General features: G+C 37.3%; 1 protein-coding gene across 3 annotated transcripts in view; it reads left to right on the forward strand.

Annotated features, from left to right (window-relative positions):
• The window catches only part of CTNND2 (catenin delta 2), a 6416678-nt gene that overhangs the window by 4069079 nt on the left and 2330871 nt on the right, over positions 1-16728 (forward strand). For all 3 annotated transcript variants that reach the window (XM_044064921.1, XM_044064922.1, XM_044064923.1), the window contains one exon: positions 7195-7389. In XM_044064921.1, the coding sequence (XP_043920856.1) occupies positions 7195-7389 (195 nt within the window). The remainder of the gene's footprint in view (positions 1-7194; positions 7390-16728) is intronic.

A 16728-nucleotide genomic window follows, 5' to 3' on the forward strand; every position in this document is an offset into this window, starting at 1 on the left:
AGTAGGCCATAGTGATGTAGGAGGAGATACATAGTTTTTAATGCTCAATGACTAGTCATTTTACATTCATTTACATTTAATAGATTTTTTTTAATCTGTAAACTAATAAAATCAAACAAGTGCAGATTAATAATGTTGTGTATGTTGAAGATGGTACTTTGTCTGTTTTTTTTTTTTTTTTTTTGCTTAGTTTCATTTCTGTCACATCTGAGATAATCTATTACCTGTCAAGGTTTTCTACCAGATACATTATATTTTTCTTATCTTCCTTTAAATGTAGCTCATTCAGCATTAGCCAGCATTCAAGGTCAGCAGAAGCCATTGGAGGATTACGTTGTTCTAAGTGAATGCAGCGCTGAAGTGAAGTAGTACAGATTCATCTGCATACTGAATCTCTATGACCTTTACATCACTCTGTCACATATTCAGTTGCTAAAATCATCTGCCAAAACATTACAGCAGCTTTCTCTCTGTCACTGACAAAAGCTGATCTCAGCAAATGTGAACAGAAAGAACTGCCTTGTCTATCTTGTCTTTGCAGTTGTGATAGATTTCAGGGAAATGGTTAGAGAAAGAGAGTTGTTGTTATTAGACTTTAAAGAAAATGATAAAGTAAAAATTATTTGTATGTGGTATTACATTTCCATATCAAGAAATAGAGGTATTTTATTTCTGTTTCCTTCACTTTGTATATTCTGCTTGATGTTTTAAAAAATGTATTTGCCTCTTAACATGCCAATTTGTTTTCTTTTGAATTACTGTTTGCACTACATGTACATAATAAACATACTGTTATAGGATACATATAAACATATAAATAAACATAAAAATACTCACTCGTTACCAATACATAGATTACTCCATACAATTCATTTTTACATTACAGATGGCACGTCGTATAATTTTCTACCTGCCCTCTTTCCTTCTACTATATTGTCACTATCTCTTCATAATGTATGCCAGTACTTGCCACCAGCAAATTGCAAATGCATGTTGGATTCATGTCTTGCATTCTTTTTTGCTATGTTTGTTTTGTTTTATTAAAACTTGTTTCATACATTCTTTGCAAACCCCCATGTCTTCACAAAAAATAACTTGTATAGTGTATACCTTGGCAATGTTCACTGTAGAAATTATTAAGTAGTAAAAATAAATTCCTACACTAAAGTTGTACATCTCTCATACTAATCTTGTATGTTTTCAAGACACGGATAATGAAAGCTGTCTTAACAGCAAATAACATTACTTATGGCAGTTAACAGAGAGGAATAAGTCTATGAGTTGGTAATGACTTGCTTCCTGTAATCCAAGGGTTGAATCCCTCAGCCTTCATCTGCCTACTGTCTGACCATGCAAGTCATTTAACCTGTCACTGCTCTTGAAAAATTGGGAAAATGGGTTAGGTTCTTTCATGGTCTTAAAAATCCACAAAGAAATGGTGAAGTAACCAAGGCACAGAATGTCCTGGTTTAAACACAGTCCAAGAATGAATGAAACGTAGGTAAAATCCAAGGTAAATTTATTCACTCAGGTAAGCGCTTTCATGATACACATATCACTTCTTCAGACCTTCAAGAAAACATATCCTAGCCAAGTATATTTAAACAGTATTCAAACCAATCAAATCAAACCAATTAATACTTAAAATAAACCAGTCATTCTGCAATATATACAAAGTCATATTAGAAAAACATTTCAAGTATCAATACATAATGAACATTGTAACATAAAGTGCATTAATTAAAAACAATTAAAATATATATTTACTATATTTCTCTATCTTTCATTAAAATAGTTTAATTTAATTTAATTTCATTTGAACAGCCTACTATTCTTCAGAACTGGTTTCAAGGGTATTCTATCATTAAGGCCCTTTCCTTTATTAGCTCTTAATCTGATGAGCCACCTAGTTTCTCTGTATGGTTCCTAATGTCACCACCTCTCTCATTAGGAATAATTCTCTCAATAACTGAGAACATAAAATTATGGTCATTGCCCTCAGAGGACACATGCTTGGCTAACGCCTTAGTGGCAACACCATTCCTAATATTTAATAGGTGTTCCCTAATTCTGAATCTTAGCTGTCTGTCAGTCTTGCTCACATAAAATGCAGAGCATTTCTGACAGAAAGCCAAGTAGACCACATGATCTGTGGTGCAATTAGCTGCTACACTAAAAGCATATATTTGTTTGGTGTCTGGATGTGTAAATACATTCTCATGATTTATGTATATACATTGATTGCATCCACTACAGGGAACTGTCCCTTTTACTCCTACCATATTTTATCCCTTATTATTATATGGATAGCATAGCATCCTTTTCAAAGATTTCCTGTTCTTAAATATAAAACTTGGATTTTCCCCTACGACTTGTTTGATTTCTGGATTCTGTGTTAATATATTCCAGTTCTTTTTTATCACACTAGTTACTATATTCACATCGCTGGTAAAATAAGTAGAGAATTTAGCAGATTAATTTTTATGTTGAACATAACCTGTTCTGTCATTATTAGGCATTGAGAAATATGGCTTACCTATACTATCTCTCCATGAAGTAGATGCATCCAGGATTCCAGTGGTCATACTATCAGCATAACCCCTTTCATTAAATCTGAGTTTCAAATTAATTAATTCTTTCTCAGATTCATCATCTCTGGCTGTTAGCCTTGAAGTCCTAAGGGTTTGCCCTTTTACTACATTCTTAAAGATATGGCCTGGATGCATACTGCTTCTATTTAGTAAAGTATTTCTATGGCATTTCTTCCTAAATAACTTGATGGTTACCCCATTCACATCATCCATATTAATCATTACATCAAGAAATTCTATTTCCTGCCTAGAGTATTTCATCTCAAATTTTAGAAAGTCAGTACTGTTATTAATTTCTGTAGTGAATTCTTTTAACGTTGTATCATCACCACTCCATAACAGGAAGAGGTCATCAACGAACCGTTTATAAAATTGGATCTGGGGCCATCTTTCATTAGTAAGCACATTCCTATTTTCCCATGTGGCCATGACTAGATTGGCATAGCTATTGACACTTGCTGTCCCCATGGCCACACCATCTTTTTGCTTATATAATTTATCATCAAAACTCAGCACATTGTTGGTTAAAACTAACTCCATTAATAAGCATATTAGATCTATTTTCTTTCCATTATATGTCCCTTCTTCCAACAAATATTGTCTCAACAATTCTAATCCAGTTGTATTCGGAATACAAGTAAACAACGAGCATACATCTAGTGTCACTAATAACAGAGCTCCATTTTGTCTTTCATATGCATTGTTAAACACATATAGGTCCTGCAAGAATTGCTTAGAGTCTCTTAGAATATTCCTGTTCTTATTTACTAACATTCTTAAATTTTGCTCAACATATATGCAGATGGACTCTGTAGACCAGTTATGTCCTGACACTATAGGTCTTAAAGGAGGTTGATATACATCCTTATGAATTTTCGGCAGATCATGTATGCTAGGCACTAGAGGTTCTTTTACCTTGAAGTAATTGTATAGCTCATTTGAAATGGTATTATCTAATAAACAATCATATAGTATCCCATCCAATCGTGATAACATCCCCTCCATATCAGCTTGGCTGATATTTTCATACACAGAGGTATCCTGTAGCATTTCATACATTGCTGTGTCATAATATGTTTTATCCATTAAAACTACAGGGCCACATTTATCTGCTTGCTTAATGATAACATTTGTATTAGACTGTAATTGTCTTAATGCATTCCATTCATCCCTACTAAAATTGGAAAAAGTTTTAATTCTGTTTTTACCATTCACATTTTCAAATATTTCATTTTCACAAATATTAATGAAAACATCAATAACTGGATGGCTGGGTGGAATAAATAGACTAGGTTTCTTATATACATTAACATCTTTAGACTCACCACCCTGATTTTTAAAACGCATTTTTAACAAAACATTCCTACCAAACGGGTCTATATTAGATCAGCGAATGCTTAAAAAAGCGAACGCTGATTGATCGACCTTATGTAAGCGAAAGCTTACAATCTCGAACTGTCAGATCAGCAATTTTTTTCCTAGGGAAAAAAATCGCTGATCCAAAGCACATACACACAACGCAAGCACCCCAAACAAACAGAAATCCACAGACATACACCTAAAATCTGACACCTAACCGTACACTAAACTATGCACACACCAACTATCCACTTACCTTAACCCAAACCCTAACCCTAAGGTCCGTCACTATCGCACACTCACCTCACCCGCTCCCTTACCCTAGCTCACCTAAATCTGCCCTAACCCTCATGTCCACACAATCGCACACATACCTAACCCGAGCCCTAACCCTAACTCTAACTCACCTAACCCACCCTAATACTCACATCCACACAATCGCACACTTACCTGAATCTGACCCGTAACTTTCCACCACAGCACTGAAAATACTGAAGCAACAGAAACGGACAACCAAATTCTTTCCCTAGGAAAAAAATTGAGTTTCTGTTGCTTCGATATTTGTAACTTTCACTAAAATAAGGTTGATCAATCAGTGTTTGCTTGTTTAAACATTCGCTGATCTAATATAGACCCTACCAAACATGTGCAAATCTAAAATGGTATCAGTTACCTCAGTCCATTGTGATGGAATAAAAGAAAGTCCCCTTTCTAATACATTTCTTTCATGCTCAGTCAGAAATGTATATCAACATCCTTTAAGACCTATAGTGTCAGGACATAACTGGTCTACAGAGTCCATCTCCATATATGTTGAGAAGAATTTAAGAATGTTAGTAAATAAGAACAGGAATATTCTAAGAGACTCTAAGCAATTTTTGCAGGACCTATATGTGTTTAATAATGTATATGAAAGACAAGATGGAGATCTTCTATTAGTGACACTAGATGTATGCTCGTTGTTTACTTGTATTCCGAATACAACCGGATTAGAATTGTTGAGACAATATTTGCTGGAAGAAGGGACATATGATGGAAAGAAAATAGATCTAATATGCTTATTAATGGAGTTAGTTTTAATCAATAATGTGTTGAGTTTTGATAGTAAATTATATAAGCAGAAAGATGGTGTGGCCATGGGGACAGCAAGTGTCAATAGCTATGCCAATCTCGTTGTGGCCACATGGGAAAATAGGAATGTGCTTACTAATGAAAGATGGCCCCAGACCCAATTTTATAAACGGTTCGTTGATGACCTTTTCCTGTTATGGAGTGGTGATGATACAACGTTAAAAGAATTCACTACAGAAATTAATAACAGTACTGACTTTCTAAAATTTGAGATGAAATACTGTAGGCAGGAAATAGAATTTCTTGATGTAATGATTAGTATGGATGATGTGAATGGGGTAACCACCAAGTTGTTTAGGAAAAAATGCCATAGAAATACTTTACTCCATAGAAGCAGTATGCATCCAGGCCATATCTTTAAGAATGTAGTAAAAGGGCAAACCCTTAGGACTTCAAGGCTAACAGCCAGAGATGATGAATTTGAGAAAGAATTAATTAATGTGAAACTCAGATTTAATGAAAGGGGTTATGCTGATAGTATGACCACAGGAATCCTGGATGCATCTACTTCATGGAGAGATAGTATAGGTAAGCCGTATTTCTCAATGCCTAATAATGATAGAACAGGTTATGTTCAACAGAAAAATTAATCTGTTAAATTCTGTACTTATTTTACCAGAGATGTGAATATAGCAACTAGTGTGATAAAAAAGAACTGGAATATATTAACACAGAATCCAGAAATCAAATAAGTTGTAGGGGAAAATCCAAGTTTTATATTTAAGAACAGGAAATCTTTGAAAAGGATGCTATGCTATCCACATAATAATAAGGGATGCAATCAATGTATATACATAAATCATGAGAATGTATTTACACATCCAGACACCAAGTGAATAAATGCTTTTAGTGTAGCAGCTAATTGTAACACAGATCATGTGGTCTACTTGGCTGTCTGTCAGAAATGCTGTGCATTTTATGTGAGCAAGACTGACAGACAGCTAAGATTCAGAATTAGGGAACACCTATTAAATATTAGGAATGGTGTTGCCACTAATGCGTTAACCAAGCATGTTTCCTCTGAGAGCAAGGACCATAATTTTATGTTCTCAGTTACTGAGAGAATTATTCCTAATGAGAAAGGCAGTGACATTAGGAACCATACAGAGAACCTAGGTGGATCATAAGATTAAGAGCTAATAAAGGAAAGGGCCTTAATGATAGAATACCCTTGAAACCAGTTCTGAAGAATAGGATGCTGTTCAAATGAAATTAAATGAAATTAAATTATTTTAATGAAAGATAGAGAAACATATTAAATATATATTTTAATTGTTTTTAATTAATGCACTTTATGTTACAATGTTCATTACGTATTGATACTTGAAATGTTTTTCTAATATGACTTTGTATATATTGCAGAATGACTGGTTTTATTTTAAGTATTAATTGGTTTGATTTGATTGGTTTGAATACTGTTTAAATATAGTTGGCTAGGATGTGTTTGCTTGAAGGTCTGAAGAAGTGATATGTGTATCATGAAAGCGCTTACCTGAGTGAATAAATTTACCTTGGATTTTACCTACGTTTCATTCATTCTTGGACTGTGTTTAAACCAGGGCATTCTGTGCCTTGGTTACTTCACCATTTCTTTGTGGATTTTTATGACTTTATTGTACCTTGGTGGAGTATTTATCCTAGCTGTTTCCTGCCTAGTGTTTTCTTGGATTCTTTAATGGTCTTCTTAACGTCAAGCCTAATAGCTACCTGTAAACCACTCCTCCAAAGCAGAAACCTAAGTATTTGCACTGCTTTTCCACATGCATCTGTATTGCTACAACCAAAGTGAAAAATGTATTTTTTGCCATTACACTATTTAAATTATCTGATTATAGTCTCATTTCATCAAGAAAATAATGTCTGAACTCAGTGGCATGTGATGCTATAAGTAACTGCTACTTAAGACAGAATTGTATTTTATTTATATGACAGAAAAATAAATCAGGTAGTCCTGTTGGTCTTCATGTGCTGTCAGTTTCTATGGTTCTGGAATTAAATATGTATTAGTGTTGTTACTAAGTGGTAATTTTTTGTCTTTTTAGCTGAGTTGAAACTTTCTCTTCACAAGAGATTCATTAAATCATGTTTATTTCCCTCTCTTTTTCATGTATAGCTGGATCACGTGCCTCGTACACCAGCCAACACAGCCATTTACCCCCTGAACTGAGAAATTTACAGTCTCCTGAACATCACATAGACCCAATTTATGAAGACCGGTTATACCAGAAGCCTCCTATGCGGAGCCTCAGTCAGAGTCAGGGGGATCCACTGCAGTCAACACTCACAAGCACTTACCGCACAACGACAGGTAGGTAGACCACACCAAAACTGAGCAACATGACTTATTTCCTTTATGTACATCATAGCAATATGTGGTAGTGAAGAAAACCAGTTTGTTACTACACTGTGGGCAAATTGCCTTTCACTCAGAAGTGGAAATGCTGTTTCACTAAATATGGTGTCAGAAAGTCTTTGAATAATGCTTGTCAACAAGGTCCAGTAGCATATGTCTTCTGATATTATGATGGTATTAGCTTTTCTAGATTTTGTTACATAAACAAGTGCTACCGCAGGAACAGCTGCAGGCCATGCATGTGACATACCCACTGACATACTTGCACATAGTAAAAGGGAAAGAACATTGCTCATTTTTCTACGTCTGCATTTTGCTGTATGCTTGAAACCCTTCAGCAAACCAAACTCTTCCCAGTCAGTGCCATTAGTTCTAGTATTTTCAATTATTATTTAAACAAAGTTATGTAGCATTCTGACTTCAGAGTAAGGTGATTTAAAAATTTCATAATTATATAGTGCCACTATGTCAGCAGGCTATGAACTTATCTTTGATACCGGGAAAGTCATAAGGCTGCAAATTGTATTCAGATCTGTGAATTTATACACTAGTAGTAACACTGCAGTTGAGTACCGGGGTGTGTTGTGTTATAATTGGGGGTCTCATCTGCTTCAGCTGGTGGAATTGTTTAACATTTTAAATGGGGGGGGGGTCTCTTCTGCTTCAGCTGGTAGTATTGTTTAACATTTTAAATTGGGGTCTCATCTGCTTCATCTGGAGTTATTCAAGATTTTAAATGGGGGTCTCATCTGTTTCGTTTAGTTGTATTGTTTAACATTTTAAATTGAGGTATCCTCTACTTCAGCTAGTGGTATTGTTTAACATGTTAAATGGGGGTGTCATGTGCTTCAGTTGGTGGTATTATTTAACATTTTAAATAGAAGTCTCTTCTGCTTCAGCTGGTAATATTGTTTAGCATTTTAAATAAGGTCTCATCTGCTAAAGCTGGTGGTATTGTTTAATGTCTTAAATGGGGGTCTCATCTGCTTGAATTGGTAGTATATTTGTGCATATTAAATTCCTATGGCACTTATCAGAAAGAGAGATTATTATTGTTATTATTATTATTATTATTATTATTGTTGTTATTAAAAATGAAGTGTAACATGTTTATATGTGAGTGCAGGACAATGAAGCATTATGATTATTATTATTAAAAATGAAGTGTAACATGTTTATATGTGAGTGCAAGGCAATGACTGAAGCACATTACCAGTTGCAATTAATAGACATTAAATCATGGTATATAACTCTTCTTTTCTTCTGTAGGAAAGAAATGATTGCTACTAAATTTAAAGCTATAGTCTATAACCTGCTAATCCGAATATTCTCCCAGTTTCTTGCTTTGCACTGGGAGGTTCTGGTGCTGCAAACCCATGTAATGTACCAGTATGCATTATATTTTGACCATAGTTTCCCTGTTTGAATTAAAGACTTATGTACTTGCAGGGGTAATTTATTTGAACCCTCTGCAAACAAATGGTGAACTATAGTGTTATACACACCTGACTGCGGTTGGATAATTCATCACACCTAATCATACATTCCTGCAGGGATGGTCCGTTGTACTGAAGAAAGAAAAATGTGTTTTTTTCTTATTTTATTTGTTTTAAAAAATCTAGGTTAAACTGTTTAATTATTTACTTTTCTTTCTTTAAATCACGCTTGGAAATTTTCACATGCTACTATGTATGCATGGAGTTCTGATCACTTCTGAGTTCCATCGCATGAAAAAAAGAAATGTGCTTTACTTCACTCACTTGTCTAGCATTAATTACAGTCCAAATGAAGATTAAGGTGATGATTCAAGAGACAGAAAGGGAGTTTGGAAATGGGCTGCTATCTGAAAGAAAGAGGAGGCGTTTCTGTTGCCTCAAGCTGCCTCAGGTAACAGGGACAACCTAATTGAAACTGAAAGTGGAACTACTGGAGGTGTCCACAGATATTCAGTTATTCTCTTATTTATTAAAATATATATACACACATATATCTTGATATCTATACACACACATATATATAAATATCTATACACGTGTGTGTGTGTGTGTGTGTGTGTGTGTGTGTGTGTGTGTGTGTGTGTGTGTGTGCGTGTGTGTGTGTGTGTGTGTGTAGCAAAGATGATCTTAGCTGTTCCTAATTTTGCAGAATGTCTCTAATTTTGCCTGTCATTTGGTATGGTCTTTGTAAAACTACAAATTAGTGATTAGGATTTGAGTTTTCAGACTTAATAACATTGAGAAAAAGCATGCAGATATAAAGCCTTCTTGCAACTTTCTTAAATGTATAAGGGCATTATATATCCCTGATTTTATTCCTTTGTTTCCTATTATTTTTTTCCTTCATTCTTGAGCTAAGAGGTTAAGACGTATGGGGGGTGGGGGGCTGTACATTGTATTCAGGCCGCACTGAGCTAAGAAGCTACATTGCTGTGCGGCCTGTGTATATTTCATCGTTCGTTACTTGTGTTGTCACAGTTATACCCGTGGCTGCAATTGATGGTCACGTGTGTGTGTGTGCGTGTGTGTGTGTGTGTGTGTGTGTGTGTGTGTGTGTGTGTGTGTGTGTGTGTCTGTAAAATATATGTATGTGTATAGGGAAATAGATGCTCTTTAACTATCTGAAGTTTACAGAATGCTTTCTATGTTAATCTGTTCCTCACATTTTGTGACTAATGATCAAGAAATGCGGTTGCTAAATATTGACAGATATTTCAGTTTCAGACTTAGTAACATTCAGAAAGAGTATATTAATGGAAAGCCTGTTATTCTGGCAACTTTCCAAGTATATAAGAGGACACACAGGACTGTCTCTTTTCAGCTCATTACTGCCCCTGAAATTGGTCGTTTGTCTTCCAGTTACTGTTTAACTTTCTTCTTGACTCTTGAACTAAGAAGTTAACAGGTATGGAGGGATTTGCAGTGGGTTGTATGCTGTATTCTGACAGTTGTGAACTAAGGCGGCAGTTATTTATATTTGTTTCCATTCATTTTATCTGAATCACTGTTCTGAGGTGTGCAGTCACAATAGTATAAGTGGCTATAACTGATGGATGCATTACAAGGAGATCTCCACGAGGATAATAACCTTGGGGGGGGGGGGCAGATTGCAGTGTACCTAAAAGAAACAAGTTGGCCGTTAAAATTTTTTTTTTTACTTTTCACCATAAACATCAGCATTGTACTCATTAAGTGACTGACGATTCCCGAGTGGTACCCCTTCATTTCCGATTTTGTTTTTACTTTTTTTTTATTTTTTTAATTTATCGTGCTGTCGGAGCTGACGTCATCACGTGGGTGATGACGTCAGCTCAGTCAGGGCTACCAGCCAGTCGGAATTGAGCTCAAGGAGCTCACATCATCATTTCCGGCTGGCTACGAGTGCGCGGGAATTACAGATACTGGCAGCAACACTAATGGCAGTTTCTGTTCAAGCATTGTATTTTGCTTTGTTTTACTGCCGAAATAGGCTGGATTTGCTTTGTTTTTTTTATTTTTGCTGCCTGCCGTGCCGAATTAAACTGTTGCAGGAGTCGGACTTGCTTTGTTTTTTTTTGCTGCAAAGAACGGGCTAGCTTAAACGATTGCAGGCTGCGAGAATGGGATGAAGTCACTTGGAGAATTAGGTAAGGATTGGAAACAAAGTGTGTGTGGTACTGAGACAGTTGTACTGTACTTCAATTACTTGTTTTTTTAGACTTAGATGCACACCATGCTGTTGGGACAAGTTACTGTTCGCTGTTGTTCGGGGACTTTGCAACTGCTTTGTGAGCTAGTGTAAATCCTTTAGCTGTATTTAAAGGGAGTCCTGCTGCTCTTTATTCACATATGTTATGTAGTTAATGCCGCTGTAAGTGAGTTTGTATGTTTAGGGAAGAGACGAGTTTTGATTCTCCACGTGTCTTTATATGTAACCGTTTTTTTAAGGTCAATGCTGTATTTCGGCATTTTGTTTTTGTGATTCCCAAGCTTTGATTGTTTTATTTCTGTTTTGCGGCTTCAGCGTCGACTTTTTAGTAGGCCTGTTGGTACTCGGTTGGAAGACTAGCTGTGTGTACAAGGTTTCTGTTCCTGGCTGTGGCAGCAATGTTGGCATAAATCCATAAAGGTTCTTAGTGTGAGGTGAATGTGTAGTAGACTTTTTTTTCTTTGCTCCCTGACTTTGTGCTGAAAAAGGAATCAGTTGTTTGGGCATCTGCACAGGGTGCCAGATCACCAGTTGAGCTAGCCATGGTTCTACTGGAGTGCAGGTGCTAGTTTTCTTTCTTCAACAGAAAACACGTTTCTGGCTAAAGGTCAGGTTTCAATTGAAATAATATAAAACCCAATGTGTGCTTTACTTATTTAACAAACTGCTTTTGGTTTACTTAACAGCTGCAGCAGAAAGTGTGTCTGAGAGACTGTCTGGAATGTTGGCTCATAAATACTTTTGGTCTGTTTCTCTTAAAAAAAATTGTTTTCTGGCAAATACAATGAGAACTAAATTCACTAAATAATCATTGCCATTTAAGTTTCAGTCTTCCTGTCTTTCAGGAAATGCATGCTTGGTAACACAAAACATTTTATACTATCATACAAGCAATGTTTAAAATGTGTCCCTTGTTTTGGTCTTTTGTCCCCTTCCCAATAAATTTTTGGTTATTTCCAGATTTCTTATGCTGGATAGGTCTTCAGGGGGAGATGAGTATAGTGTTGTTTATAGTAAGTGTGTTTGTGTTGTCAGTAGACTCAGTAGTATGATGGGTCGAATACTTACTTTTGAAATAGAAGGCTGTGGGTTCTACTCCCACAGCATGTAGATTGCTGATACTGTACTCTCTTGTACTTTGCAGTCCTGAGAATGTTCTCTTTGGCAGAGATGGCTAGTAATTATGAGCCTGTTATCAGTTTACCATCAATTCCCTGTTGTAATATTACTAGCTTATTTTTTTTATGCAACATAGGCAATTTATATCTCAAGGGCAACAGGCATGTTATTTGTAGATGAAACAATGAAATATTAAGTTGTTTGCTAGCAGCAACCTCTTCATTAGTTACATATCTCCTTAATGTGGAAATATTATGTGACTTTTACTTCTGCAGAGATTGTGCATATTTACTGATACTGGTGGATTGTAGACATTATTCATACTTTTATGATGGAAATGTTCTGAACTGGGCAGTTTAGTCAAATATTGGTTCATGCACTTTGTTTCATTGCTTACAGTAAAGGTGTTCAAAACAATAAATTTAAAACGCGCTGTAGCAAGTATGCTGTATTATACAAGGAATATAATTTAATATTGTCCGGAAGATGCATCAAAGAACACATGTAATGTTTTGTGTACAAGGGGGCCTATGATTTGAAAACAGCCCAAAGCTAATCTTACCACTGGCCAGATGCATTTTCTTTGTGGGTTTCAATGCTGTTTCAATGAATGTGAGTTTCAAGGGCAGAGTAGTTATAATGCTAAGCCTATTTTCATTGTGAGACTGTATTGCTTTGTTTAGCAGAGGTCTAGTAGTGTTTATGCTATAAAATATAAAATAAACTTTTTAAATTAATCCAGATATTGTAGAAGTAAAGCAGTAAGCACATTATAGTGTTTATGGTAAATAGGGCAAATTAACCAGGTAATGGCACATTGCAATGGCTGCAGGGGGACTCTGGTGCCATTTTTGGTTATCTGTTCTTCAGTTTGCGTTTGAACGTTGGCATCCCACAATTCCAGTGGAGTGGGTGGGGTTACATAATTATGTATGCAAATTATATGTTAATCAGCGTACAGATTTGTACCTATTTTTCATGGGCCTTGTCCAGATTTTTGATGTTTCCAGGTTGAGAGGTATGGTGACTGTAGCAGTCTGGGCAGGTTGTGTGTGATAGCACCTAGCACCTGATCACTGGCACAGTGGTGCAAGAAAGTAGCATTGCTGTCTTGTATACCTTTGTTGTCTGGTTTGAGTTTTTTGCTTATCCTTTTTCTGTGTTGAGTCTATATTTACTGCCTTTATTTTTGTAGGTTTTGTCCAAGTGCTCTATTTTCTTTCCTGAGACTTTCATCTATAAAATGTGTGTCCGTGACCATTTGTACTTTTCCTTTCATCCCAGTCTAACAGTGGATGAGCCCATTGAAGGTTACTATTTTTTTTGGAGAAGTAGAGAGGCAAACACCATTCCATATTGGATTAAAAGAGCCGTATAAGCATTTTGTATCAGTTTATTGAGAACTACTATTTAGTTAGCTTGGAACATTAAGCTTTAGGCACAGCTTAATTTTCTCTGAAAGAAAAAAAAAAGACTGTATTTCTTTCATTACTCATTATTTTTGTTCAGGCCATCACTGGATCAAATGTCTGTAAAAATCAAAACTATTAAGATACACCTCAAAACAGCTAAAGCTGTATGAGTTCTGGAGGACTAATGTTCCCAAATCCATGGCTTTATTCAGTTATTTCTCCATATTTATTACAGTGGAGTCAAGCCCAGTAGACATGTGTTAAAAGGACATAAATAAAGCTAAAAGGTAAGACTAAATGTTAAAAGCATGAAACAAGTAATCTATCTGGATGATGTTCTTCGTGTTTCACAGTTGCAGTCATCACACTTGGGTTATCTGCCTGCAGGTAGCCGTTAGTCGTCCCGAATACCAGAGACTTAGTATTTCTGCGTCAGATGCTGTTGCTTCTTCCCTGACATCAAGTCGTCAGGGGTATAAAAACAGGCAGCTGACGCCATTACATCAGTCTTTCTTGCCGAGGAGGAGCCCAAAGCAGAAGCAGTTTGAAAGTGCCGGTCGGCCACTATCTGAATTTTCCGTTTTCGAGTTGAATAATCTTGAAGTCTTCTAAGGCTAAGTACCCCTTTGGGGATCCTTTTTTCTTGCTATAACAGATGTCAGAAAAAGTTAACAATTGACTTGCATGTGGAAAGCAAATACAGAGATTTTCATTCTTAGTGAGTCACCTATTTAGGCTCAGACCACAATGTCCCTCCCTGTCGGTTTTGTGCCTTGTAATGCCTGAACCATTTGTCGTCGGGCTCTCTTTGTCGCTAAATTCTTTCGCTCTCGATCTCCATATTCTGAAATGGCTTTGGTAAGCCATCCAACTACCGATTTTCTGAAAAAACGTAAAGATAAAGACAGAGACAGACGTCATAGGTCCAAAACTGCTGACGATGCTTCTGTTAAGCTAGTCGCCAGCCCACCTGTACTCAGTGAGGCGCCTTTGCAGCCCCTGATGCTCACTTCAGTGGATTCGCAGGCCTCTGCTGAGACCCATTCGTAGTCTGGTATGATACGAGATGCTTCTTCGACTATGGAACCAGCGGATCTCTCTACCTTGGATGGGTCCATTGCCGCTATGCAGGCACCGGCTTCTGAGGCAGTTTTTCACTCTACCAATGTTCAAAACAAACTGACAACTTCATTTCTAACCAAAACTACCGAGTTTCTTAGGCCCAGAGTATGCACTATGCCTAGAAAACTGACGACCAAAGCGCATGCTCAGGCACACATGCCACAAAAACAAATGCTTAGAATGGCTGGAAGACCTTATTATGCTGATTAGGGGAAACCAACCTTCTCCTGCAAAGAGACAAAGAATCCAGTCCCCTTCAGATTCTACAGACCAGGAGTCCAATGACTCTAAACTTTCTGATTATGAAGACATGCCCTTATCCGCCTATGAGGATTCAGATGCAGAGGAATCCATTCCCTCTGCCTCCCCTCCAGAGGATTTTTCTTTTGGTGAAACCTTGCATACTTTAAGAGAGCATTTCCATTGGGGATGCCAAGACTATCCTCAGTCCAAAAAGAGACTCAGAAAATTTTTAGAGTTGCGTCAGCACAGGCCTTTAGCTATACCCCCTGTCCTGGATGTTGTGGATGATGTTTACATGGAATCCAGTCTTACTCCTGACACTTTACCTCCTGCCCCTAGGAAGCCAGATAGGTAGTACCGATAAGTGATACTCACAGGTTTCTTTTCAAGAATCCTACTGCTGACCCAGAGATAATTTCCCAGGGGCCTAAAGGTATCAAGGCTACTACAGTCAAGAATCCCACCCCTTCGGACAGGGATTCCAGAGCTTTGGACAGATGGGGTAAGACGGTATATACCTCTGCAACTCTTGCTATCAGGGCATTGAATTGCCAGTTTCACATGCTGAAATACCAGCAACATATCATGGAACTTATTAAACAAAAAGTGGTAACTTTTCCAGATTGTGCAGAAAATAAAGAATTGCAGGAGCTTATGCACTCTGCAAACCAAGTCAGTAAGCATACTTTGTAGTGTGGCTTTGATACCCTAGAAGCATCTTGCAGGGCAGCAGTCACTGGCTCTGTACTGAGAAGACATGCTTGGCTGAAGGAGCAGACCTTGCCAGATCATGTAAAATCTAAATTACTAGATGCTCCTTTGAATATAAGGACTGTTTGCTTGGCACCAAAGCAGAAGAGGTGCTTAAAAGGATGGAAGAAAAAGCTAAATCTATGCAGACTGTTAAAGAATTCCTACAAATGCAACCCGCCAGATTCAGTAGGCATTGCCCTTCAAAACACTGGTCCTTTTAAGCCCCCTCCAGGCCTTCTCAAACAAGACCCAGGGGAAACAGACCACCCAGACTACGGTCTCAGTGTATGCAGAGATCTAAGCAATGGAGTGCTCCCACCCTTAAAGCAGGGAGTGGTTAAGCCACCTACTTATGGAAAAAGCTCACAATGACTTCTTCACTCCACTTCCCAGCCCTGCCCAATTGCTTGTACCCCTAGGAGGAAAACTTTCACTTCATGCAAAAAACTGGATGTGTATCACTCAGGACCGATGGGTCTTCAACATTATATCCCAGGGGTACAAATTTTATTTCCATTCACTGCCAACCCCAAGCGGGTTTCTAGGCCTTCCTCCAAACCAGTGGGCAAAGGCTCAAAACCAAGTACTTTCCCTGCTCAATATCAGAGCTATTAAGCCTGTTCCAGTAGAACAGAGGGGTCAAGGATACTACTCCAGACTCTTCCTGGTACCCAGAAAAGAGGGCTCTTGTTGCCCAATCCTGGATCTTTCAATTCTCAACACCTTCCTGGTGGTGCCAAAATCAAGATGCTTACCCTGCGATAGCTTCTCCCTATGTTAGCCAAGGATGCCTGGTTAGTCACCCTAGATTTTAAAGAAGCCTATCTGCACATCCCCATAAGGGAGTCATGCAGACAGTATCTACATTTCAGGGCAGGATCTATGCATTATCAATTCTCTGCACTTCTCTTTGGCTTATCTACTGCGCCCAGGGTATTCACAAAATGCCTGGCTCCAGCCA

The sequence above is a fragment of the Protopterus annectens genome, chromosome 3.part0, assembly GCF_019279795.1.
Source record: "Protopterus annectens isolate FY-2018-M chromosome 3.part0, PAN1.0, whole genome shotgun sequence".
Taxonomy (NCBI): domain Eukaryota; kingdom Metazoa; phylum Chordata; order Ceratodontiformes; family Protopteridae; genus Protopterus; species Protopterus annectens.